Source organism: Triturus cristatus, chromosome 7, assembly GCF_964204655.1.
Source record: "Triturus cristatus chromosome 7, aTriCri1.1, whole genome shotgun sequence".
Taxonomy (NCBI): domain Eukaryota; kingdom Metazoa; phylum Chordata; class Amphibia; order Caudata; family Salamandridae; genus Triturus; species Triturus cristatus.
In genome coordinates this window covers 824486162-824513058 of record NC_140590.1, presented here as the reverse complement: position 1 = coordinate 824513058, position 26897 = coordinate 824486162, and the positions used below count along the sequence as shown (strand labels likewise).

General features: G+C 40.7%; 1 protein-coding gene across 3 annotated transcripts in view; it reads right to left on the bottom strand.

The window, feature by feature from the left end:
• The window catches only part of FLT4 (fms related receptor tyrosine kinase 4), a 486636-nt gene that overhangs the window by 135305 nt on the left and 324434 nt on the right, over positions 1-26897 (bottom strand). Inside the window, exon 10 of one of the 3 annotated variants that reach the window (XM_085617743.1) lies at positions 25724-26266. The exons of the other annotated variants lie outside the window; for them this stretch is intronic. Within the exon in view, the coding sequence (XP_085473869.1) occupies positions 25724-26266 (543 nt within the window). The remainder of the gene's footprint in view (positions 1-25723; positions 26267-26897) is intronic. 3 annotated transcript variants of the gene reach the window in all.

The following is a 26897-nucleotide window of genomic DNA, read 5'->3' as shown; positions in this document are numbered from 1 at the left end:
GAACAAGTAGATGGACAACGAAACACTCTTATGAAAGAGAAAATGTAGACCAGCTTGGAAGGATGCCATTGAGTTTTTGGCGCAAGGAGTCACATAGGAGGTCAGAGTAAGTGTTTCACGAAGCAGAGAGAAGTAGACTGGAGTCTGGAAGAGCCAAGGAAAAGATGTTACAGGTAAAATGAGCGCAGGCTGACAGAGAAAGAAATACTGACGTTGCTGGTATTTATCCCGTCCTTTCAGAGGACCTAGCAAGAGTGGCTCCAGTAGAAAGACCAGTTAGAGTGCCACCGCAAGTACCACGATACATATAATAATGATATAGTAGCCCGAAGGTTCTTGAACAACCCACCAATTGAACAGCGCATAGCTGGTGTTTACATGGTCCAACATTTGACTACGTTGTCAATAGGAAATTGAGAGGGGTGTAGCTAGAGAAGGAGCAACACCTGTGATTTGATGACACCCCTAATGTACAAAGTGCTAACGAAAAAGTAATTTTTGAAAAGTTTAGCTTGAAAAAAAAAAAAAAAAAAAAAAAAGAATTGTGGGTATTTCGAATTTGCAAATTGTTCAAGAATACAGGTTTGTGTTCTTGGTGGTCCAGTGAGCCAATGTGCTGGGTCAAGTCGGTGAGATTATGACCCCCTGAGTGCAAATTGTATGTAAAAATAATTTTTCAATTGAGCGAATTATTGCAGTTTTTATGGAATTGAGTAGTCTTTTTGTCTTTGACAGCTTCAGAGTGAGGAGAAGGTGGGGGCTGTGTAGAGCAGTATGTGATACAGAAATCGGAGACAGATTCTGACCTTGTAGCCAGTGTAGGTGGGGGCCGGTGAGAGGAGCAGAACAGAGGCACTGCTTAGAAAGCTTCTCTGACATCGCATCTGTGTAATGCCTGCAGCCGGAACAACAAAAAAAAGTTGGCTGGCAGCCCAGGCTCAGGCCGCGCTGAGGGGCTATTTTTAGCTTCTCTGATAAGACAGGGCAGCTGAGAAATGTAAGTCGAGAAAGATTCCCTTGGTCTATTCTGTGTTAAACCAGTGCCCCGAGGAAATGTCTATGGAGAAGATTTGTTTTATTTTTTAGCAATTGTTATATTGCTTCTGGCCAGAAAGTAAAATGTTGCTCTTGCTTGGAATTTTAAGGGCTACGTGCCTATATAAAAACGATTTTCAAATTCAGACATTTTTGAATTGTGGCCACAAGCTGCCACCAGTTGCATTGGATAAATGATCCAGTGGTTAAAAGTCTGTGAGGAGAGATGAGAGGTGCGTCTTCGTCTGGGACATTAGGGTACATTGTGTTGACGAAGATGCATAGCTCATTTTTATAAAAGAAAACAAACAGGTTCGTGTGTTCTTCGTTTTTGATTATTATTGCTGATTCTGTGTGTCAGACTTGACACGGTGATTTCAGATGGGGGTGTATAGGGCAGGTAAATGAATTATTGATTATAAGCCTGACAAATTAAGCAGGCCAGAATGTTCGCCTCTGAGCTGTAGGTACTGTAATTGCGCATCGCTGCTCATTTATATATGTTAGTGCAATTGTCTATGCTTTCTGTGCTTGGTATACTGATGGCTTGGCATATGTATTTTATATATGTTTTGTTTTTGTGTTGTATTGACCAGTCTGTTTAGCGTTTAATACCAAGTTCTCCTGTGCAAGTACAGAGATAGTCGTGACGACGGCGATCTTTGCACAGCGCTTGGCTGGAACTTGTTCACAATTACTAAATTTCACAGACGTGATATTACCTTTATCATGCTGTCAAAATAGCAGACAACACGTTATCAGTGTATGTCTAATTGGTGTTGGAGATGAATGAAATAAAAGGAAAAATTATGCAAGACTAAAATATTTTTCACATGACTGCCTTTCTCTTATAGACAGGCAGCCTCGGTCATATGTTTCCAGATTGGACATTAAGGAACAATTATGATCTGTGCACTCGCATCTTAACTCTTGAAGGCCTGTTTTAAATAAGGACTGCCACCACAGAGTGACAAATGAGGCTCGGTATTTAGGGTAATGAGAAAATATCTGACAGGATTTCCTTTTTCAAGTTTGCTTTAGTAAGCTCATTCTTGTAAGTGGTGGCCCCAAAAGTTGACTTGTTTTTAAATTAGGCTATTTATTGTATAGGTGGAAATTATTGCAAAATGACTGATTTCTTTAGCAGATAAATTATTAATTATCAACATTAACAACTGTTCTTAAACTTGGTTTTCCGAATATTTAGGTAATTTAGCATTCCTATTAGGGCCTACTAGCATTAATATTGACTTCAGGTTGGTGTAGGTTCATGTAATAGGGACATTTGCATATGAGATGTCATTTGGCTAGCTTATGAGCTAACACAATGAGGTTTGTACATTAATTTGAAGGATTTCTCGCCGTTTCAAATACGCTGTGTATCTCCTATAATTTTGCTTACGCCCAGTAGCTACACACAGGGATTAATAGTGTTGACAAGACACAGGGTTTGATAGTGTTTGACAGCAGTGAAATCTGTTTCAGATTTCCTCCTGTCAAAAAGGGGGGGAAGGAGGAGAATATTGGCTTTCTGCTGGCCCCTGAGGAGGTTCGCTTCCCGCTAGCCCCTTAAGAAATTAAGCCCCTTAGAAATTAGCCCCCTTAGAAATTAAGTCGAGGAAATAGGTATGGTGCTTTCCCCTTTTTCTCATGTTTTATTGTGATCTTTCAGGGGAATTAGTTGTGGGCACCGGAACGTATTCAATTGATTTCTGGTTTTTCCCAGCCCAAGACACAAAAAGACTAAAGTCCTCAAGAACACACTGTGGCATTTGAAGAATTAAAGAGAGCTTTATGTCAAGCACCAGTTTTAGCAAACCCTGATTACAACAAATCGTTTATGCTTTTTGTGACAGAGCGGGATGGAACAGCACTATCTGTCCTAACACAAGATCATGCAGGAAAACACGAGCCCTGTGCTTATTTTTCTAGTACATTAGACCCAGTAGCACAGGCTTTGCCTGCGTGCCTAAAATCAGTTGCAGCAACGGCCTTAGCCATAAGACAAAGTGACTTGATAGTGCTGGGCCACCCTCTGACAGTACAAGTACCACACGCAGTAGAGGTTCTCTTGAACCGGACACAAACACAACACCTGACTGTAGCTAGACTGACAGGCTATGAGCCAACGTTATTTCAACCACACATAGAGATCAGACGATGCAACATACTGAATCCTGCTACCCTTTTGCCCTCCAGTACAGAAAGCGTTTCACCACACGACTGTGTTGAAGTAATACATACCGTGACTAAACCAAGACAAGACTTGACAGACGTTGCACTCCCAGACCCCGACCTAACACTATAAGTTGACGGCTCATGCATGAGGACAGGGGCGGGAGAATTAGTGGCAGCATATGCAGTGACTACTGATACTGTAATAATAGAGACTAAAAGAATAGACATATTGTCAACACAAGCAGCAGAGCTCATCGCCCTGACACAAGCATGCATAAGAGCTAAGCACCTGAGAGTAAACATTTACACCGATTCTCTGGCGAGAAAGAGGTTTCTTGACCTCTCATGGGGCCAAGATACAGCATGGCCCCCATATTCAAGCCCTACTGGAAGCAATACATTTACCAACAAGCCATAGCTATCCTAAAATGTAAAGCACATACTAGAGCCACAGATACCATTTCCCAAGGCAATGATCTGGCAGACCGAACAGCTAAACAGACAGCTCAGACCCCACTAGACATGACAAAGTTACAGGTTCAATAAGTGTCCAAAGCCATGACAGTTAGGGATCCTTCCAAGGATGTACAAGACATACAGACACATGCTACGATGGACGAATTAAAGAAATGGTCGGAACAAGGAGGGGTACTGACTGATCAGGGTTGGATGACAAGGGCAAATCCACATGGCTTCTTCCTGATTCAATGGTACAAGTGATTATAAATACCGCACATAGTCCTGCACACTTAGGAGAGAAAGCAATGATAGATAGCTTACAGAATATATGGTTCAACAAGCACCTGCGTGCAGCAGCGAAACAAAAGGTCAGAACATGTATGATCTGTTGCCAATTCAATCCAGGTAAAGGCATTCCGATGGAACAAGGTGGATTCCATCCACCTGACCACCCTTTTGAAGTGCTCCAAATGGATTATATCCAAATAAACAGATGTAGAGGTTACAAATATGTCCTGGTACTAATGAAGCAGGTGTCCCTTCTGTTAGGGTATACCTGGAAATTCCATTGTGTGCGACATCCTGAAGCAGCAGGCCTTGTAGAAAGACATAATCAGACATTAAAAATTTGCGCAGACAAAGGTGTAGATTGGATGGTAGCCCTGCCGGTTGCCCTCTTTTACATGCGAATGGTAGCTCATTCTAGAACAGGCTTATCTCCCTATGAAGTGGTCTTTGGTAGACCACCAAATATGTGGGGCACTACAATGCCTAAAAGATTACTGATGTTAATAGTAACATGCTGACAGATTACCTGGCTTCCTTGATGTCTGCACTACTCTCTTGTTGTTCGCAGGTTGCTGCCGCCTTCCCTGACAACACCCAGGTCAAAGAATACTCCATCGCTCCTGGATGAAAGGCGCCAAAGTCAGTGCTCTGGACCACGGGGACGGCCGTTAAAGTCAAAGTGCACCTTCACCACTCTTTTACAAAGGAAAAAGACTTTAAACTTGGATTTTGGATTTTGAACACCATTTTCTAGAGGAGACTCCCCAGAAGTTTCCACAAAGCTAAACTTTGATCTAAGAAGTCAGAACCCGTTTGATCAATGAAGTCCACTAGGTGGTGAAGCGGTTGAACATGTATTCTGGCTCGCATAAGATCTTGGACAATAACATAAAGCAAAAATAAGAGAGCAAGATAAGAAGCAAATAGATGTATAGTGACTGTAATTTTTCAATCTCTTCTGTGCATCACGATAATATGTATCAGCTTAATACTACATGCTATTTTTCCTCCTATTGCCTCACTCTTATACTCCTCCACTAATGATACCATAAAGCACACATTTAGTGATCTGCCATCCTATGAGCTATCATATCGACTTGCCTTACGCAACAATACCTTTATTCAGATGCTGCACCATTCACATCAGACTAGCAATGCTACAGACTGCTGGGTCTGTGGCCGACTCCCCCCCTATCAGAACTATAAGGGAGTTTTGCCCCTCTTTCTCTATCCGTTCACACACAATGGCTCCTGTGGAGCATGGTTTAGTTTGATTAATTCCCTAGATTCGAATTCCGCAGTTTATCAAGACAACTGGGTATGGGGAAACCTGAACTTAGTTTTTGCTTAAAGTCTGCTACCCTAACAAGGAGGGACTTCCCAAAAGAACAGGAACTGATCTAGAAAATGAAGTATATGGATTAGGTAATTTTACACTTAACCTCATGATCCTGAACGTTGAATCTGAAGCTACACCAATCTTGCCCGCCATGTCCGTATTCCCAGTAAAAGGGGAATTATGTATAAGAAAGAATGGCTCCATACACATGGGCCATAGTAAATGCACCACTGTAATAAAATTTAGTGATCAAGGCAAGTCTACATTTAGAGCTTCTCGTCATTCCTACTTTATATGTGGCCAGACCGCATATATACGCCTACCTCTAGATTGGGATGGTACCTGTTACATAGCATTCCTCCTACCACCTGTTTTCCTAGCTCCTCCTGATTATCATAGAAATACTCATTCACATCGTGTATTCCACCACCAAGATTTCGTTCGTCCCAGAAGAAGAAAAAAGAAGAACAAATGATGCTATATGAACAGATCAATGGATTGATGAAGATTGATATCTCTTGACGGGCAAGTAGGGGACAAGGAGGGAATGTGGAAATATGGATTTTTATGATCAGTTATGTCCCCTATCTTGGACCCCAACGGTTTCATGTATAAATCACAAGTACATGTATGTTCCCTCCAGTTCCAGTTATGAAGACGCAAATACATGTGCGTCCACCGTTAACATGTCCTCTTTCAGATCCGCCATGAATGGGCCGGATATTCCATTCCTAAGTACGAAAGGCCACCGGCTTTATATGGTTCACTTATGCTATTTTTCAGTCCAGGCGAGTAGGCCCTGATTCTGCCATCAAGCTTTTCCTGCCTTCTGCCTCTGAGAGCTCCAGTCTGAGCCTGCATCTGTATCCATGAACTTTGTCCTCATTCCCTGCGCAGCTAACAGTGCCTGACATCAGCTTGTTGCCTGCCAAAAACTGTATTTCACCTTCGAAATTATCTGCTCCGCTCCCTGCCCAATGCATTCCTGTCTAGTAGTTTAAGTAAACATCCTGCCAGCTACCGAGCAAAGGCCCGGCTTCTCTGTCTTTATGCAAGTAATTCATAGCCCTGTTACTATGGGCGATTTCTGCCCCCGCATATTGTGTAGACACTTAGACGCTTGTACACGCACTCACAGTCAATATAGTCAGTATAGAATAAGGTTCTACTCCGAGAGACCTTTCTTTTTGGATAACATAGTTCTTTAAACATAGGATGTTAGATATGATTTGGGATTAGGTTGACATAACCCCAGACTTTTGTCTGCACATGAAGAGCTAAATGTCAAGTCCCTTTCTCCCTCTAGCCCCACGTCAGTTACACGTCATGCTCGAGTTGAGCACAAGTAAGGCAAAGTTCCAGTACAATTCCAGCAGATCACGCAACCCCCTCCAGGTATCCACCCACACATGACAAATTACCCATTATCATCAAGTGGACGCCCACATGGACGCCCACCTTCACGCCTACTTACACACCCACATGCTCTTATCTCATTCTCTCTTGCTCTTTTGCTTACGTACAATTGAGAAATGTATATATACTGTACTCTGTGAATAATGTTTTGAGAATATTTGAGAATACTTTTCAGTCCCTTCCAGATCCTTTTTTGGTGATGGAAATATTCTCCCTTTGACTCGAGTTATTGGAATAAAGCCCTTTTAGAACCTGATACCACAGACTCAGCCTCTTGCTTTATGCATGATCTTATTGATATTATGAAATTATGAGAGCGTGATATTTTATTTACCACACAATGCTTTTTTCCATTGTGGGTAGCTATGGATTATGGACCCTACCTCAGCTGGCACATAGGAAAATCTAGCAAACTGAACATTGCTCAAAACTAGACACCTGGAGAAATCCAGGGTGGGGTGACTTGCGTGGCTCTCACCAGTTTTTGTACTCATAATTCCTTGCAAACCACAAACTTTGACAAAACCCCCCAAATTTTTCTCTAATTTCTGTGATGGAAAATTCTGATATCTGTGGGGAGCCACACACTTCCTTCCACTCAGCAATGCCCCAAGTCTCCTGATAAAAATTGTACCTCACTTGTGTGGGTAGGCTTAGTGCCCGCAACAGCGAACAATCCAAAATGCAACGCAACATGGATACCTCACATTTTTCCACTGAAAACGGACTCTTTTTTTGCAAGGTGGGTGGCTGTGAATTTTGGGCGCTAGTTTAGGCAGAACCTAGGGAAACTTAGCATGGCTGCACATTTTTTAAAACTAGACAACTAGGGGAGACCAGGGTGGTGCGCCTTGTATGGATCCCATGTGGTTTTCTTACCCACAATGGCCTGTAAACCTCAAACGTTGCCTTAAATCACACATTTTTCCCCTGTGATGGAAACTTCTGGAAGCCACAGGAATCTCCAAAATGTCTACCACCCAGAGTTACAACACTTATACCGATAAAATCCTAAGCCACTTGTGTGGCTAGGCCTAGAGCCCACAACAGGAAGAGATCAAACCAAGGTAAATGGGAGCCCTTGCGAGAGGACTCCCTTTGACCTTGGTTTGATCCATTCCTGCCATTGTTCGATGGCCCATTTAAGGGGTTAACCCATTGTGTTCTGGTTTTGGTTAACTACATTTGTAAAAACAAATAATCATGGGAAAATTGCCATACCGTAATCTGATGGGCAGGGTATAAAAGGCTATTATTTACCATTGTTGAGGGAAGGGAGGGACATCTTGACTCACAAGAGCACGAGAGGCTTTGCCCTTCCTACACACAATATATATATGTGTGTGTGTATATATATATAATATATATATGTATATATATATATATATATATTCCCTGAAAATACCAAATATAGTAACGTTATAGTTAGTTGAAATGTTCAGTAACAACGTAACATTTTAAACTAAACAAACTACAGAAATTCACTATTTATAGTTATTTCAAGTAACTATATGCACAGTTTTCTCATCACTAATTTAATTGCAAATGTTGCAGCGATATTATCAATGATTTCCTAGAAGATGTCATGAGTGATGTAATATGTGGGGTAATTAGCAGTGCTACATTAAATTAATAAAGGGGAGGGGTGCCCCACAGCTCCCTTCCCGAGTCTCATTAGGGCTGTGGACCCCATCTTCAGGGTCAAATTCAATTAAAAAAGTGAAGTGGGTCCCCTCCTCATAGTGCGAGCAGGGAAAACGAACAGAAGTCTGCTCCCAGCCGAAAGGACCATGTTTAAACCTCACACTGGGTGGAGCGGAATTCCATGTTTGCTCCCTTATGGCAGAAGATTAAAAAATGCTCCTACCAGACGGGGAGCAACAATATGTTTTCCTGCCCTCGCTACTGCGAGCAGAGAAACTACTGGGTCCCGGGAATAGGCTCCTCGGGTGACAGTCACCGAGCCAGCCATGAGGGTTCAAATCACCGGAGCCCTTAAAGGCTTGGAGAGTGGGGCCAAACTGCCCACCTCCCTTTTATTGAGTGGGATGACACCTAGGAATAGGATCCCCAGGGCCTTTTTAAGACTCTGGGAGTGGGGCCGGGCAGCCACCCATCCCTTTTTAAAGCATTTAGTCTCCCCGTGGGATGGGCTCCCTGGGGGTTAATAAGGCTCGGGGATTGGGGCCATGATCCCCCTCTGCTCTATTAAAATGGAGGCCCGGGGGATTGGTTTCCCAAGGCCTATTAGAGGCTTGACTATGACTATCTGCGCTGCCCCCTGGCCCTGGCCCAACTTGGGGTGTATTTTTTGGAAAGGTGCTTTTAAAAAACATTTTGCTGCTGATTCGCAGATCCTCCATGAATTTGCAGCAAAATTAAAAAAAACGTGTTTGGCCCCAGGCCTAAGGGCTCATAGTATTCCTACCCTGTGCCTATGTCTTTTTTTGGCATTTGTATTAGGACTCAGGACTGAGTCTGAGTCCTAACTTTCTGGATGATGTGGTGGCAGGCAATCAGATCTCAGAAGGAGATCTGTTGGCTCCACGAATACTCTGTGAGGTGAAATATGCAATTTTTTATAGCATTAATTGCTCAAAAACTACTGAACGGATTTACACCAAATCACAGAAAGCACTCTTTCTGGACCAAGAACTAGCTTGCTGCCAAAATTGTGTAAATCTGTTCAGTGGTTTGGGCTGTAGCTGTGTCTAAAGTTCCTATAGAAAAATGAATGAGGAAAACACATTTTGGGACCTCTCTTTTTTTTCTCGGTCCCAGCTTGATGGTTCACTCCACTCACTCCATGCGCAAACTGGTCAAAAAGAAGCACCTTTTGGAAAGTTTTGGGGTTGATTCGTCAAATGCCGCCAAAGTTATTAGCAACACAAAAAAGGTATTTTTTCTGATAACGCGATCCTAACTATAACTACCCAGTGGTGATCACCACTTTGTTATATGTATTCATATATTACCTAGTGGTGGTCGCCACTAGGTAGTTATAGTTAGGTCTGCTTTTCTATGGAAAGAGGGTTTTTTGGTTTGCTAATATCTTTGGCTCCATTTGCTTAATCATCACAAACCTTTGCAAAAGAAAAGTTCATTCACATCAGTACATTCCTGGAAAGTTTCAGTGTGATCCATAAAATGGGGGCTGAGAAAAAGGAGGGTTCCCAAAACACAAAAGCCCCATGCATTTTCCAAAGACTTCTTTAGATAAGGGGACAGCAAAAACTGCTGAACGGAATTACCCCAGATTCGGCAGGAAGCTAGATTTTGGTTCTCAGAATATGCTGTTTGAGCTTTAGTGTAAATCCGCTCAGTAGTTTATGAGCACTTAAGGTTAAAAATAATTGTTTATCTGGATGGTTAGATCCACGACAATCCAGCGAAAGTCCTGTGAGAGCACACATTAAACAAATGTAGCACTCTGATTTGGTCGAGAGGCCTGTTTTTCCCATTAGCCTTCATGCTTTTGTGGGAGCGAGAGACTCCCGCGAGTCCCGCAAGAGCGAGCACTCTGATTGGCTGGCTGTTGGAGGATTAGAAATGAAATGGCCACCCTTACTGTTTACTGAGAAAAATTGCAAGTGTTTTGGAAATGAGCTAAAAAAAAAAGGTTTATAAGGGGGCAGGAGAAAGGTATCCTATCCATCCTTTGGAGAGGAGGCTCTTTAAAGCATAATTACTGTGATCAAAATAAATGTATATTGTTTTTAAAAAAAATTGCGATCTCGCACGGTTGTAAATAGTAAAAAGGAGCTGGTGAGCTGTCAATACCCTCTACTAGGACAAATGGATATTGTGCCCCTTATCATTGAGAGGACTTGTGTAAGACATAAGTATTGTGAAGAATAGAATGTCAAATATTTTTTTTTAAGTTTTACGATCTTGCGAGAGCTTCACAAGATTGCAAAAATACAGAAAGGTGTTTGTTGAATACACTCTGGTATACACACTGTAGGAAGGAGTGGCGGAAGAAGGTGTTTATCAGAACCTACTATTATTGATTAGTAATAAACACCAAGTAAACACATGAAAAACAACTTTATACAATACTTTAAAACAAATTTATAAGTCTACGATCTTGTGAGACTCCCGCGAAAGTGATGAAATACCTTAGAAATAGACTAACATTATCAAAACAAATAGTATACATTATTGCAAAAACGAATCACTCTTTTCCTCAATTATAATTATCTCTTTAATTTAGAAACACATACAAAGCCTTTGAAAAGTCTGCCATTGGATTATTAATGAACTTGCTGGGGAGATCTCTCAATGTGACAGTTACAAGAACTGAGGAGAAGGACAATCTCAACTGGAATATTGTCTTATTACACCGTATTATACTCCAACATCATTTATTTGAAAGATTTTGTGAATTGTGCACCCTTTCCTGTCACTATACAAACCCATTCCCTTTCAAAATGATGTGCGCACACAGGATATATTCTTCAGTCATTCTACCATATATACACTCAAAAATAATTAATGTACTTTAAAACTGAAAATTCACTGAAAAAAAAGTTACCATAACGTTATAGTTAGGTGTTTTGAAAAGATCTGTTTTCGTTTTTAAAAAAAACCTTAGAAATTACATGGAAAGAAATGATAGTTACGGGAATTTGTGAATGACAACATTTACATTTTGAACTAAAAAAAACATAGAAATTCACCAGTTATACTCAGCTGTGCTAACTATAACCTGCACCCCCACCATGCACTGCTTATGACCTTACATGTTACATCACTCATGATATGTTCTATGACATCATTTATGACATCATGATGCCATCATTGATGACATCATTGCCACTGCCACAATAACTTAAACACTCACTCAGCAACTCACACACCCACTCACACACCCATATAGCCACTCACACAGTCACTCACACAGCCATATACAGGCAGTGATACACCTATAGAAATTGCAATAGCATATGTTTGTATTAAATGTGTCGTTTTAGTATTGAATGTGTTCTTTTGGCTGGGAACTGATCCTTGGATCCATAAAATTAATTAACAGAAAAGAAAGACTTGGTGCATTGCACTTATAGAAAGACTACATAGGTTACATTACCTTAATTTTTTTAATTTTTTGTTTTAAAATATAAAATAAGAATGAATGTATGAATACAATTTATAAAATTGTGAAAATGTATATTAGTAAATTGAACTTATGGGTCAAATTGTAGGACAATTTATGTATATATTTTTTTAAAGCGGTGAAATTCATTATAAAACCAAAAGTTACAGGGACGTTATAGTTAGGAAATAGATTTTTTTTTAACGTAGAAATTCACTGAAAAAGCCAAGGGTTACGGGGATGTTATAGTTAGGAAATAGAACTAAAAAAACCTTTGAAATTCACTGAAGAAAACAAAGGTTACACGGAAGTTATAGTTAGGTTCCGATTTTACACACACAAAACTGTAGAAATTCAGCAGTTATTGTTGCCTGAGCTAACTATAACGTATGCCCCCCACAATGTACTGCTTATGCCCTCACATATTACATCACTCATGACATGGTCAGAGACATCATTGATAACATCTCAAATGACATCATTGATAACATTGAATAATATTTTATTACCATACATAAAGCCAACCCCTGCCGCTCATTAAAGCGGGGGTCCACGTGCCTCCCTCTCCGAGCCTACTTGGGTCCTGAGGACCCCATCCTCCAGGGCCATTTTTTTTAATTAAAGGGGACCCCATTTCTAATTCCATTTATTTGAATTAAAGGGGAAGGGAGTGCGTGGCCCCCTCCCCGAGCCTTTTCCAGCCCAGGGGACCCAATCTCCGAGGTACGACTGTCAAAGGTTGGTGCCATGGTGCCCACCCAGAACACCCACCATATACTCATTGGGGGCTCTGGGGGGGAACCCCAAGGCCCCCACTGCTGTCCTGATTGCAGCAGGAGACGGCATTGCCACCACCCGAATGAAGCAGCTACTAATGCTGCTCTCTCCGGGCGAAAGCATTATTTTGATCGGTTTCCCTGCCTGCAGAAACAGATAAGGCTCCTGCCAGCTGGGAGCACACTTTGTGTTTGCTCCCACCTGGCTCAAAGTGGGAGTAAACACAGGTTTCCTGCAAGAAAAGTACTGTTAGACCTGGCACCATTGGCGTGAGTCTCCCTTTCATTTTTTTGCTGTTGCCTCAGGTGTTTTTGCTGGTTATAGATGCTTTGGGCACTGTGCTACTGCTGTTCAGTGCCACAGTGCAAGTGCTCCCTATGGTACATTGATGTATGGATTAGTGACTCCAAGATTGGCTTGATTGGTTTTCTTGTCAGACCCTAGTACAGTGCACTGCATGTGCCAAGGGCTTGTAACCAATGCTGCTGGTGGGCTTGTAGCACTGATTGTGCCCCCACCGGAGCAGCTTGTAAAGTGTGTCTCAGGTCTGCCATTGCAGAGCCTGTGTGCAGTCTGGTACTGCCATGCTGACTGGACAAGTGCACCCACTTGCCAGTCCCTAAACCTTCCCTTTTATACATATTAGTCACCCCTATAGTAGGCCCAAGGGCAGGGTGCATTGTAGGTAAAAGGTAGGACATGCCCTGGTGTGTGTGGCGGTTCTATGATGGAACAACTACCACATGAACAACTACAGTCTAAACAACGACTCCTCAACCACTACTTAGTCTAAACCACTAAAGTTTTAACAACTACTATTTTTTACAACTCCTATGCCTTTACCGTGATTGCCTTTACCCCATTAATTTATCTATTTTCTGGGTAAGTATAAACCTATACATACATACATGTGTGTGTACATCTATCTATCTATCTATCTATCTATCTATCTATCTATCTATCTATCTATCTATCTATCTATCTATCTATATATATATATATATATATATATAGATGGATATATATATATATAAAAATATATATATATGTGTATGTGTAATTGGTTTGCATGTACCTGTAAAAATCTTACATTTCGTGGTAAAGGCATGCATGCTAAATACATATGCGTTGTAAAATTAATATTGATAAGTAGTAACACTATATACACACACACATATATATATATATATATATATATATATATATATATATATATATATATATATACACATGTATGTATATATAGTATGTATGTATATATACATCACACACACCCCTATACTCACTTTTAATGTTATAAATGTCCTTTCCACCCAAAAATCTACACCCACCCCAAACCTTAAAAATTCCCTTTCCACCCAAATACCTATACCCACCCTAAACACTGTAAATACCCTTGCAATCCCAAAAACCCATACCTACCCTAAACCCCAAAATTACCCTTGCCACCCAAAAACCCATACCCACCCTTAACCCTAAAAATACACTTGCCACCCAAAAACCCATACCCACCCTAAAATTACCCTTGCCACCCAAACACCCACAGCCACCCACAACGCTAAAACTACCCTTGCCACCCAAAAACCCACACCCACCTCAAACCCTAAAAATTCCCTTACCACCCAAAAACCCACACCCACCCTAAACCCTGTAAATACCCTTGCAATCCCAAAAACCCATACCCACCTGAAATCCTAAAATAACCCTTGCCACCCAAAAACCATACCCACCCTAAACCCTCAAATTACCCTTTCCACCCAAAAACCCATACCCTTTCTTAACCCTAAAATTACCCTTGCCACCCAAAAACCCACACCTACCATACACCCTAAAAATACTCTTGCCATCCAAAAACTCATTCTCGTGATACAGTTGCCACTGTATACATATATATACACATACATATACATATACATACATACATACACATACATTTTTTTTATATATGTATATCATTAAAAATCCAAGAGTGCCATCTACTGGTCTCAGAAGGTAAATTTAAACAACGTACATTAATTAGTAAGATTGCATGAATAAACTTAGAAAATGTAACAGTTAATTATTTTAACAAATTATTACACTCTATGAAAAAAACAAATCAGACAGACTTAACTTACTATAACAAAAGAAGCAACTAATCTCTTCATGTAGGTCGTTGTTTAGACAGGTCGTTGTTTAGACTAGGTAGTTGTAAATGCAGTAGTGGTTGAGGGATCGTGGTTAAGGCCCCTTGTTGTTAAAGAGTAGTGGTAGAGGTTGTTTCCTGTGTGTGGCATGTCCCAATAGTGAATTACAGCCATTTTCGTTTTTCACTATTTCAAGGCTACCTGTTCTCCATAGGCCAGAATGGGCAGTTTGATTATTATATTTTATAATCCTAACTGACTCAGGGAACATGGTAGAAATTCGAGTTTAGTATGCCTGAACTCAGAATGATAAAATACATATTTTAGTGAAGTTGGTTTTAACATTCTGTGTTTGAAAATGCCACTTTTAGAAAGTAGGCATTTTCTTGTCTAACCATCCAAACCTTCCTCTGCTAGGTTGTGTATTCCTTGTCTGGAGTTTGAGTGACAGGGCTGGGGGATTCCAGGAGACAGGGTGGGTCAGCCCAGTGGTGAATAGAGAGATCTGCATCTAGATGGGAGGGAGGAGTTGCACCAGAATAAGGCTGGGCCTTCCCTCCACAATGCTGGCTCCACCTCCTGTGGTGTGTCTGATGTCCCTGCCCTGCACTGTGAAAGGAAAGAAGGAGACCTGTCAACAAAGTGCTCCAGGACTGACCAGAACTGGTTTGGACTAGGCAAAGGCCTCTCTGCCTTCAGAGAACAAAGGGAAAAGGAGTATAAAATATTGGGACCCAGACCCAAGAACTTTAGATCACTTCTGGGAATCAAGACGAATCTTTGCTGAGGAGAAGAACCAGGAAGCTGAAGGAGGAGACTACCCCTGTGCTGTGTGTTTGGGGGTTGGCCTGCAGTGGTTGCTTCATTACCAAACAGAGGAGAAAAGGACTGAGTGTGCTTTCTATCAACTTGAAGAAGAATCTCCAAGGGTTTGAACTAGAGCTTGCCTCCTGCCTGAAGTCTCAGGGATACAAGACTTCACCAACCAGCTCCCCCTGAATTCCCTTGCTGGGAACCGAAGTGCCTGCTGTTGTGCTGGGCCTTCTGAGAGATTGCGTGTCGCTGGAAGCGCGACGCAACAACGAGAAGCGTGTCGCCGCCGCTGTCATCGAATCGCCGAGGAAGCGAGCCGCCGCTACCGCTGTCATCATCGCATCGCCGAAGCGCGGCGCATCGCCGGAGAAGCGGGATGCTGCCACACAGGTCATCGTTGCATCACCGGAGAAGCGTGTCGCAGGGCCTGTCGCGGCTCCAAAGATCAAGTCGCCGCACAGCCGTCGGGCGTGTTGCATCACACAAACGTTGTTGCATCGCAACCAAGGTGCCATTTTGACACATTGCACCGGAGAAGAGTATCGCATCGAGGTGCCAGCCTGTCGCATCGCACCGGAGAGCAGTAAGACACCGACGCATTAACTCCCCACACAGTAAGGAAGCGAGCACCAACTCCCCTGCGCAGTAGTAAGGAACCGACGCATTCACTCCCCTGCGTGTAAGGTACCGACACATCACCTTCCCTGCAACCCTTTTGTTTTCTTTGCGCTACGCATCTAAGGTACATTGAGAGTAAAGTGTTGCATTTACAACTTGAGAGAACTGAGCTATTTTATAACATTTAAGAGACTATTTTTGAGTACTGTATTGTGGATTTTTGTCGTCTGGTCTTGTGTTAAGTCTATATAAAAATACTTATTTTTATAATACAACCTGTGTGGTGTCCATTTGTAGTGTTGTCACTGTATTACTGTATGTGTCCACAAATGCTTTACACACTGCCTCTGAGATAAGCCTGCCTGTTCGTGCCAAGCTACTAAGGGGGTGAGCAGGGGTTATTTTAGGAGTGTGCCCCTTACCCTGGCTAGACGCAAGGGTCCTTATTTGTCACAGGTACCTACCTATGCCAACTAGAGACCCCCAAATCTAACAATTACCATGTCCTAAGGTGGGCTCCAGGGTCTCTAATGACTTGGGGAGGAGGGGTTGGGTGGCCCCCTCCGCATTTTAAGTAATGTGGGCCCCTGGGGTAGGCTCCCATGGTCCTTTAGAGGCACAGACAGGGGGAGCCATGTGGCCCCCCTCCCCATTTTAGAAAAGTGTCACCCTGGGAATGGGCACCCCAGGGCCTTTATAGTCTTGGGGAGATGCTGCGCGCCCCCCCCCTCCCCATTTACACTAATTTGGCACTAGGGTGGACTCCCTGTGGCCTTTAGAGGCTCAGAAACGGAGCCCCCCCTAACCTTATTAAATACAACCCCGGGGTGTGCTCCTCAGGGCATACACTTAATAAATGTAGCCCGGCTGTGATATATATATATATATATATATATATATATATATATATATATTCAACCAAGAACAAAAGCGCTGCCTTGCGACGGCTGAGTTTGTAATTCAAGGATGCACTCACTCGTGAATTTGAAGTTTAAAGGCGCTTTATTTTCAAATACGCTGCTTCACCCAACGCGTTTCACCTCTCCTGACGCTTGATCACGGGATGTAATTTGTTTGACACAGACTTCTTTTATTTCTACATGCGCTCGTGTTTTGCTATTTACCTAATAGTGCATTGTGGGTGATGTAGTGTGCACGTGAATTAATTTACAAGTGTGCAACTTACATTTGTCAAAATTATAATTTTTTCTTAATTTTCAAGTGCTCTTTAGTTGTCAGCAATAATCAAAAAGCATTGGGGAATCCTGCAATTGGACCAAACCCTATCCAAAATCATCGGTAACCACCCTAATATCACATATCGACGGGCAAAAAACATAAGTGATAAAATCGTACACAGCCACTTCCAGGAAGCACCTATAACAACTTGGCTCCAAAGAGAAGGATTCTGGCCTTGCAAACAGTGCAAAGTATGTAAAATTGCAACCCCGACGAAAACTCTAGATATTGGGAAAGGCAAGAGATGGAAAATCAAACAGCATCTAACATGCAAGAGCACCCATGTAGTATACATGGTGGAATGCCCCTGCAAGAAATGCTACATCGGTAGCACAATCTTTGAGGTAAAAAAGAGAATCCTTGAACACACCCGAGCCACAACCCACAGAGATTCAACAAATGCCATAGCAAAGCATATGGACGAACATCATGATGGCAAATGGGAGTCACTAAAATTCTGTGCACTGGAACAAATCTTACAATCAGAGAGAGGCGGAGACCGCATAAAAACACTCAGACAAAAACAATCCCGCCACATTGTAACATTCAGAACTCTCAACCCCAGAGGTTTGAATCAAAACGAAGAACTATATGTACATTTGTGAATATAACAGTACTAAATGAACATTTGAAGAATAAAAACTCACCAGAGAGATGAAGTGATAAACAACGAGGACATAAATACAAGCAGTGAATACAACAAACCAAAACTCACCAGAGAGTGTAAATGGAATAAACTATTTTCAGCATTTGGCTTTTCTAAAACACTGAATAATTCACACACAGAATTAAGACTTTTTATTGAGCACAGCTAAAGAGCACTTGAAAATTAAAAAAAAAATAATAATTATAATTTTGACAAATGTAAGTTGCACACTTGTAAATTAATTCACGTGCACACTACATCACCCACAATGCACTATGAGGTAAATAGCAAAACACGACCGCATGAACAAATAAAAGAAGTCTGTGTCAAACAAATTACATCCCGTGATCAAGCCTCAGGAGAGGTGAAACGCGTTGGGTGAAGCAGCGTATTTGAAAATAAAGCGCCTTTAAACTTCAAAAACACGAGTGAGTGCATCCTTGAATTACAAACTCAGCCGTCGCAAGGCAGCGCTTTTGTTCTTGGTTGAATACTAAACCGGTTTGTCCCCGTCGGAAAGGATGCACCGCACTAGAGGAGAGCGCCAGCGTTAACATTGGGACACCACTGAATTAATATATATATATATATATATATATATATATATATATATATATATATATATATTACCTGGCCATAAAGACACATATGTCATCAGCAGAGGATTGCGGTCGCGTGAGTTATAGTTGCCTACAGTAACTATAACGGGGGAATTTCATTGGTTTTTTATCAGTAAAATTTCCAGCTAACTATAACATGTGTGAAACCTATGGTTTTTTCATTGAATATATATATATATATATACACACACACACATACATATATAGAAATATATATAACCATATATGTTTATGTTCGATGGGCATATCTACAAACAAAGACAGGGCGTGGCTATGGGGGCATGCTTCTCTCCCAGCTATGCATGCTTGCATGTAGGCTGGTGGGAGGAGCACAAGGAACTGTATGATAAACATGTGGTATCGATGTGGAGATATATCGATGATATATTTATCGTTTGGAATGGTACATCTTCGCAGGCCAATGATTTCATTGATGTGATCAACTGTAATGATTTGAATTTGAACTTTACCTCTCACATTGACCCCATGACAGTGAATTCTTTAGATCTCACTATTTACATACATAAAGATTCAATAGAGACATGTCTTTACAGAAAGTCAACGGCTGGCAACACCGTACTACACGCCACTAGCTTTCACCCTCACCACACAATCTCTAGTCTCCCCTATGGGGAGTTCTTGAGAATTCGTAGAGCCTGCAGTACTAATGATAAATTGGCAATAGCTCAAGAATCAGCAGGAATCAGGTTCCTAGAAAGAGGATATAATGCCAAAAAACTAGATATGGCCCTGAGGAAGGCAAACAGCAAAGACAGACAGGCATTATTACTAACCAAATCAGGATCTGACATGAACACCATGCTCTCAGAGAGTCACATTCCTAATGATGAAAGTGTTGCCAATGCAGGCAATACGACATGTAGATTTGTTTCCACTTACAGTAGGCAAGCAAATGTAATTCGAACCATCATTAATTCACAATGGCCTATAGTTTTAACGGATACAGTGCTTTCACAAATACTGCCAACACAGCCGAATTTTACTTATCGCAAGGCACATTCTATGCGAAGTGACTTAGTTAATACTAGTCCTGAGTTAGACAATAAAAATACATGGTTGTCCCCCAAAAAGGGTTTTTACAAGTGCAGCTCCTGCCGGGCATGTAAGTTTGGTGTAAATACTAAATCTTACTGTACCCCATTCTCTGATGTCTCTATTAATATTAGAAGGCATTATACTTGTCGTATGGACTACGCTGTGTATATTCTTCAATGTATTTGCGGAGTACGCTATGTAGGGAGCACCAAGTTACAGGTGTATGTACGAATTCTACAGCATTTGCGCGCAACAGTAAATTCTGATTCCACATATCCTGTGGCCCGTCACATCAAATTGGAACATGACAATAAACTCAATGTTCTTCAATACTTTGTTATAGACAATGTTCCAGCTAACAAACGTGGTGGCAACCGCGAAAAACTTTTGAGACAACTGGAAACAAGGTATATAGTTGAGCTAGACTCTAAGGCCCCGAGGGGTCTCAATTTATGTGAAGATCTACATCACTATCTCTAATTGCATTCATTTAAAACTGTACACAGCAGTTACTGCTTAGTTTATCCCTGCATTAGTCAAATTCAATTAAGGTGGTGTTTAATCCCTTAGTGGAAACCAGTTCTTCTATATGTCATATACTAGAGAGGCATATTAGAGACTGTCCTGAAGTCATACTAAGGTCAATATGTCCTCTGTTTTTCTCGCTGTTGCTTTTGACTTTGTCTCGATCATAGCCTTTTGCTGAATGTGGTATCTAGTTATAGTCAAAGGTGCTATAGATAAATCTGCTGCCTTCTCTTATTTGAAGTATATATTTTCTTCTTTTCAAGTTTATAATTTTGACAACACTGTATATAATGCACTTTTAACACTTTACGGTGACTAAATGCGCTCTATTGCCTATGGATTGCGTTGGATAGGTTCTTAAGAAATTAAGCATACATTGCACGATATAATGTTTTTGGTATAGCAAGTTGTCAGGGGTCCAATATGTCTAAGTTTTAGTATTTGTACTACTTAATATACATTGTTCTAAATATGATTTGGGCATTGAATGTCGATCATAACCAGTCAATTATTTTTGCTTTTCAATTTAAGCTTTGGTACAAAATAATGCATTTGTGCAGAGGGCGTTGCCATTGATTGACCTATTGTTAATATTCGACGTTCCAGTATGAACTGTGAATAATGAATTTCGGAGATATAGTGATATAATCCCAGCGCTTGTCTCTCCTGTTTCCCCCGTTACTTATTTGGATGAAGCAATCTCATGTGTACATTTATTTAAACATACTAATGGAACTAATGAAATGTGTACATTATGATGCGGAACTGTTTTAGTATTTTCTCTATGTCTATATGTATGCTACAAGGCAATAACCAATCACGAGAGTGTTTAGTCACCATCTGTATATAAATGCGTCACTTTCTTTCAACATAAGAAAAAGTTGTCCATCTCTCCTTGCGGTGCCGTAAAAGCACCTCAGAGTGGTAATTAAACATATATATATGTATTTATCAAACACATATATATATATATATATATATATATATATATATAGGAAAGGAAAGGTTAAATGGATGGTATAATTAGTTGAAAATGTCACTTAAAACATACCGTTTTGAACTAACAGAACCATGGAAATTCACTAAAAAATCAATTTCCTGTGGTAATTAGGTCGTAGCTATATTGCACAGTATATATATACATATATATATTCAATTAAAAAACCATAGGTTTCACACATCTTATAGTTAGGTGGATATTTCACTCGTAAAAAACCAATGAAATTCCCCGGTTATAGTTACTTCAGATAACTATAACTCGCGCACCCGCAATCCTCTGCTCATTATGTCACATATTACATCACTCATGACATGGTCAGTGGCATCACTCTTGACATCACTGATGACATCATCCTTGTGATAGAGTGGCGGTTGCGCGAGTTATAGTTATCTGAAGTAACTATAACGGGGGAATTTCATTGGTTTTTTACGAGTGAAATATCCACCTAACTATAACATGTGTGAAACCTATGGTTTTTTAAGTGAATTTGCAAGGTTTTTTAAATGCTAATTCCTAACTATAACGTGTGTGAAACCTATGTTTTTTTCAGTGAATTTGTATGGTTTTTTAAATGCTAAGTTGTGTATGTATTTTTTTTTTATATATTTATTTTTCACTAAACTACGTATTAAATTAATTTTTTTTTTTATGGTTTTTCACCGTGCGCGCACGGTGCGCGCACTCCCGTGATTTAAAAAATAAATAAATTTAAATGTTTTTTTCTGCCTTCGGGGTCCTTCAGGGACCCCCTGACAAAGGCTAGGGGGTCAGGAACTCTATACCCTGCCCCCTTTTCACGTTCGCCACCTTCCTTTTCCACTCTCGCACTGAAAACAAACAAAATGGCGGCCAACACTTCCTGATTTTGACCGATTCGAATGTTGACTGACATGTAACAACCAATCAGAATTACGCTCGCGCACATTAGGGTGCGCGCATGGTGCGCGGCTATAGATATGTATGTGCTTTTAAATGCAATTTTCTCTGGAAATACTGAACAGATTGACTCCATATATGCAAAAGGCACTTCCCTGACCTGAGGAGTACCTCTCTGCCAAATGTCAAGTAATTCTGTTAGGCCGTTCGGGCTGTACCTTCGACTAAAGGTCCTATGGGCAAATGCATGGGGAAAACACGTTTTGGGACCCCCCTTTTTTCTCGGCCCCCGCTTGACGAATCCCCCCGAGACTTTCAGGGTAGGAGCTGAGCGGACCGCCCCATTAGTTTTGAAAATGTCGCGAAGATTCGTGAACCGGCGCCAAAGTTATTCAAAATACAATTTTGAGATTTCCTATGGAAACACGGTCCTAACTATCACTATCTACTGGCGACCGCCAGTAGATTATGATCATATATATATATATATATATATATATATATATATATATATATATATATATATATATATATAAAATCAATTAGTGACCCAAACACACACACACACTCTTTTTCTGGAGTCAGTTAAAGTTTGTGCTGCTAAGAGCATTATTTCTGAGAGGTAGAGATACCATGTTACCTATGATCATGAGAGCCATCCATGCTCTAAACTCCCAATATGCCATTAAATCCTTCTAACATTTATTTTAACCACATTACCTCAAATGATCACCTATTCAGTGGTCCCTTAATTATTTGTCAAGCGCCTATGGTCTGGGGTCACATGCTTTTTACCCTTTATGTCTATATCACTACTGGATAAAGGATGCCATCAATCACCTGCGCTTTCTTGTGGTTTGCTAGATTGCCGAGCCCCTCAACGGCTGTCCCAGCTAAATGACTTTTGAAATCTCCAGAGTGTTGTCCTCCCTTATTTTTCTAATCCAATGCATCCATAAAACACAGATTATCCTGCTATTCCGATTCTGGCAGGATCCCTAAAGCCTTTTCCCACTCTTTGGGCGTTCTATAATCTTTACACCTTTTGCTATGCCCACAAAATTGCATGTACAAATTAGTTTTGAAACTCTGTAAACTCCCTTTGTGTGGTTGTAAGCTTCCTTGATCACCTTTTCTACCACATCAACAGTTCACCCTGATCACTGCGCTCACAATCCTTTGTTCATGTGGCCGCCATGGAATGTAAATATTGAATCTTTTTTCTGAACTGTTGCTCGAAGTAAAGGACACACTTTACAGCTTTCTTCCTCACTTTTATTATATTGTGTTGCTTACTTTACATGAATCACTTTTTTGAAATTGATTACTTCGATGGCATAGCTCAATGTCCTTCGGAAAATCAATTTCCTTTAATAGAAGCCTTTTAGTGTATATCTAAATAAGAACCATATCCCTAACGAACAATAAAGTAGTTTTCACCAGACACAATTTAACCAATAGTTTTCCCAGTTTAATATTCAAAATCTCTCACCGATAAAGTCCACAAGTTAAGAAGTTTCAGCACATACGCTCATTTCCTCTCCGCTTTCATATGAGTGCTCGCATGTGTAAAGGTGTCTAGATTCAAAACGTTGTCTCTGGTAGAAAACAGTTACCTTTCGTCATCTGATGGGTCCGTAATTTACTTTCTGAACTTCAGTCTTTTTACTTTGTTCGTGGTCTTCTCAGTGTTGCAAGTCATTACCTAATATGTCATATTATCAATTGTTGAACAAAATAATTCAAGTTCAATTTTAAATCAAACTAATATAATTTTGAGCTTCACTAACATATTTTGGGTGAAGAGTATCTAAAAATTCAAATCACAATGTGTCTCTTTTCAATGCTTTTTGTGAGACTTCTTTCCAGTGACAGTGATTGGATTATTTCACATACTGGTATGCATAATTGTGCTATAGCATGTTTTCTATCCGATGTGTGTTCAGTGGTACACATTCTTAATTTTCTTCGTATTTAGCTGACACAGTCTTACCACAAGATCATTTTAAGTATATAACACGTAGTACAAATTATGTGATATTGTTTTTCTACATGACCTTGGAGGGAACAACTACAGTCCTTTTATTGTGTTGTTAAGTTTGTTACAATCAATTAAGGCATAGGTTCTATTCCACGTCTTGTTGTTCTGGATGTTAATGTTGTTTATGTAGTAGTTCCCATTCATCATCAAACAACTCATCTGAGTGATATTCATAACACAGCTCATAAAAACCCACTGTATAGGTTCGCACTTTGGATCCTTGGAAAAAAAACTGTATTTTCTGGTTGAGAAAGGCTGAGAAGTTCAATGAAGCTGAAACATTCAGGGTTTTTGCAAAAGTTAGATTCACACAAGTGGAGATCAGATGGCTAGAGTAGGCACTTTATTTTAAAGTTTAGGTAGTTATCCAATAGGCACAGCTTGTTGTATTGGAATAACATTTTTCTGATATGCTCTGCTTACATGAATATAGAGTGTCCACAAAGGGATTATTTTACAAGCAAAGGTAACATCATCCGTATGGCAGAGTAAGACGTTTTTCTATTAAATAGTAATGATAACTATCAACACATTGAATTAATGCTGTGTTCAAATATAGGGTGATTCACAAATTACCAAGTTGAAAGATGGAAAATCACTCTGCTAGGGTGACTAACATTTGGAGCAGAATATTTACTTTTTAACAATTCTCAAAACATTCTAGGAGCTGTTCAGGAAATCTGGGGCATTTATAGATGTCCTGGAGCATTACAAATTGTGAACTTTATTCATCTGGAATTTTCAACAGGTGACAAATTTGTCGAGCATAAATAAATCACTAACATTTATTAGCACATGTACATTTATTTTTTTCCCACTGGGAACTATTTGGGAACTATTTTCCATGTGAACAAACAACTCGATTAAAAATGGAGGTGTTTCTTTTTCCTTACCAGCCTGAAACAAGACTTAATCCTGCTTTGGACAGTAGCAAATTTAAAGGTGATTCTTGGATGATAAAATATCTGCAAGATGTATGTGAATACCTACAAACATACATGGGTGCCACACCCAGAAATAAGCAAAAACCGCAAATAACCTTAAACTTGAAAATGCATTAATTCAGCCCTACTGGTGGAATTTATGTCTCTGTAATTATACTTTCTGAAAGTAAAGTTCCACAAATGCTAATAATATAATTCGTAAATAAATTCCCAAGAATACATCATGACACCAGGGATTTTGGACCTTTACAGGGCCATCTTCACAGCATTATAATGTTTAACGGAAAATCTGGGTTTATTTCTGGTCTGCAAGGGGCCCATATGCTTGTTGGGCCTCTGGGCAACTGCCCAGCGTGCCCATGAGTTAAGACGGCACTGCTCTAATACGATTGTCATCATAATAATCAGAGGAGCACCAGTTACTGTAGGATGCATTCAACGTGAAGCTAAAGAGGATCTTTTGACATAGGGGTGTGTGGACAGAGCATGACTGGGGGTGTGAGACCAGTCTCCCAAAGTACAGTAATATAATGAGTGCAGCAGAACCAGGCTTTCCACTACAGCTTATAATTATATTCCAGCTTGATATCACCTGGACAGCCTTGCAGAAGAAGACTAATGGGAAGGCTCACCTTCTACACTGGTGTGTGTGGGATTTGCGGCATCAGATGAGTCTAAGAGGGAGGACACAGTGGTTTCTAAAACATCAGAAGAACTAGTCATAAAGTCACTCAAAATAGTACCCAGAGTAGTGGCTGACAGAGCCTTCTTCCACAGCAACTGGTTGTCCCTAGGTGTATGACTGTGGATCCGGTTCCATGACCTAGACACAAAGTTTGTATGGCCAGGAGAAGGTGATGAAGCAGAAGCTTCCAATGACCCTAATGGCCATCTTAGGGCACCGGAAAGGGTTCCAGTTCCAGCTCCGGATGGCATAGTGAAATCCCTGGGAAAACTGTTTGAGGGATCCCTGGTGGTCTGTGGGCTGGAGACATCCGAGAAGCTGGGACCAATGGTGCCGCTGGAAGGCAATTTTTTCCCCAGTCCTCGGGTCTTCAGTGCGATCTCGAGTTCTGCGTCCACGCCTGAGCCGGGTTCCTGAGCAGATTGCCAGTGTGGCAGGTCAGTGACGACGTCGTCAACTCCTACCGCTACCCCGGAAACCAAGGTGGAGGCTGAAACAGAGGCGGAGATAGTGTGCTTAGAAAATATCTCCTTGATTGAGAATATTTTATCAGGACACACTCAGAGAAGGGCTGTAGTGTGGTGGAACGTTGTGCTTTCCCCAAAGATCAGTGCTTCTAATAGACCTGCTGGTCTGGGGTAGTATCAGTTTTTTGTAAAGATTGCTTATTGTGTTACTAACTTTGTCCCCACCCTGCCATTCTTTTGTAAGAAAAAAATCACTGATAAATTCTTAGACTTATCTGCCAGCTAACCTTGCACTGCCAGGAGCCAGGAGAATGTTCGAAAATGTTAGGACCCAGGAGTAATAGTACCATGCCTCACATCCTCGGTAGAGGTGAACTTAAAGCTAGGTATATTAAGTCTTTTTAAACCGCACTTAGGAGATGTCAGCATGAACTATGACGGAAGGATTTATTGCTCTAAATGCAATGCTTTTGGCAGTGGAGAACTCATCTTTTTTTGCAGTATTTAGACTATGTTCCCATTGGCTATGGGGTCATTTATATTTATGACTGTGAAAATACAAAGTTAGTAGAACAAAAGCTTAAAAAAAACTCCCCGGCTAGGGAGTGAAATCCAACTGAGATGATAGCAGCTATTTTTAAAAACTTTACCAAG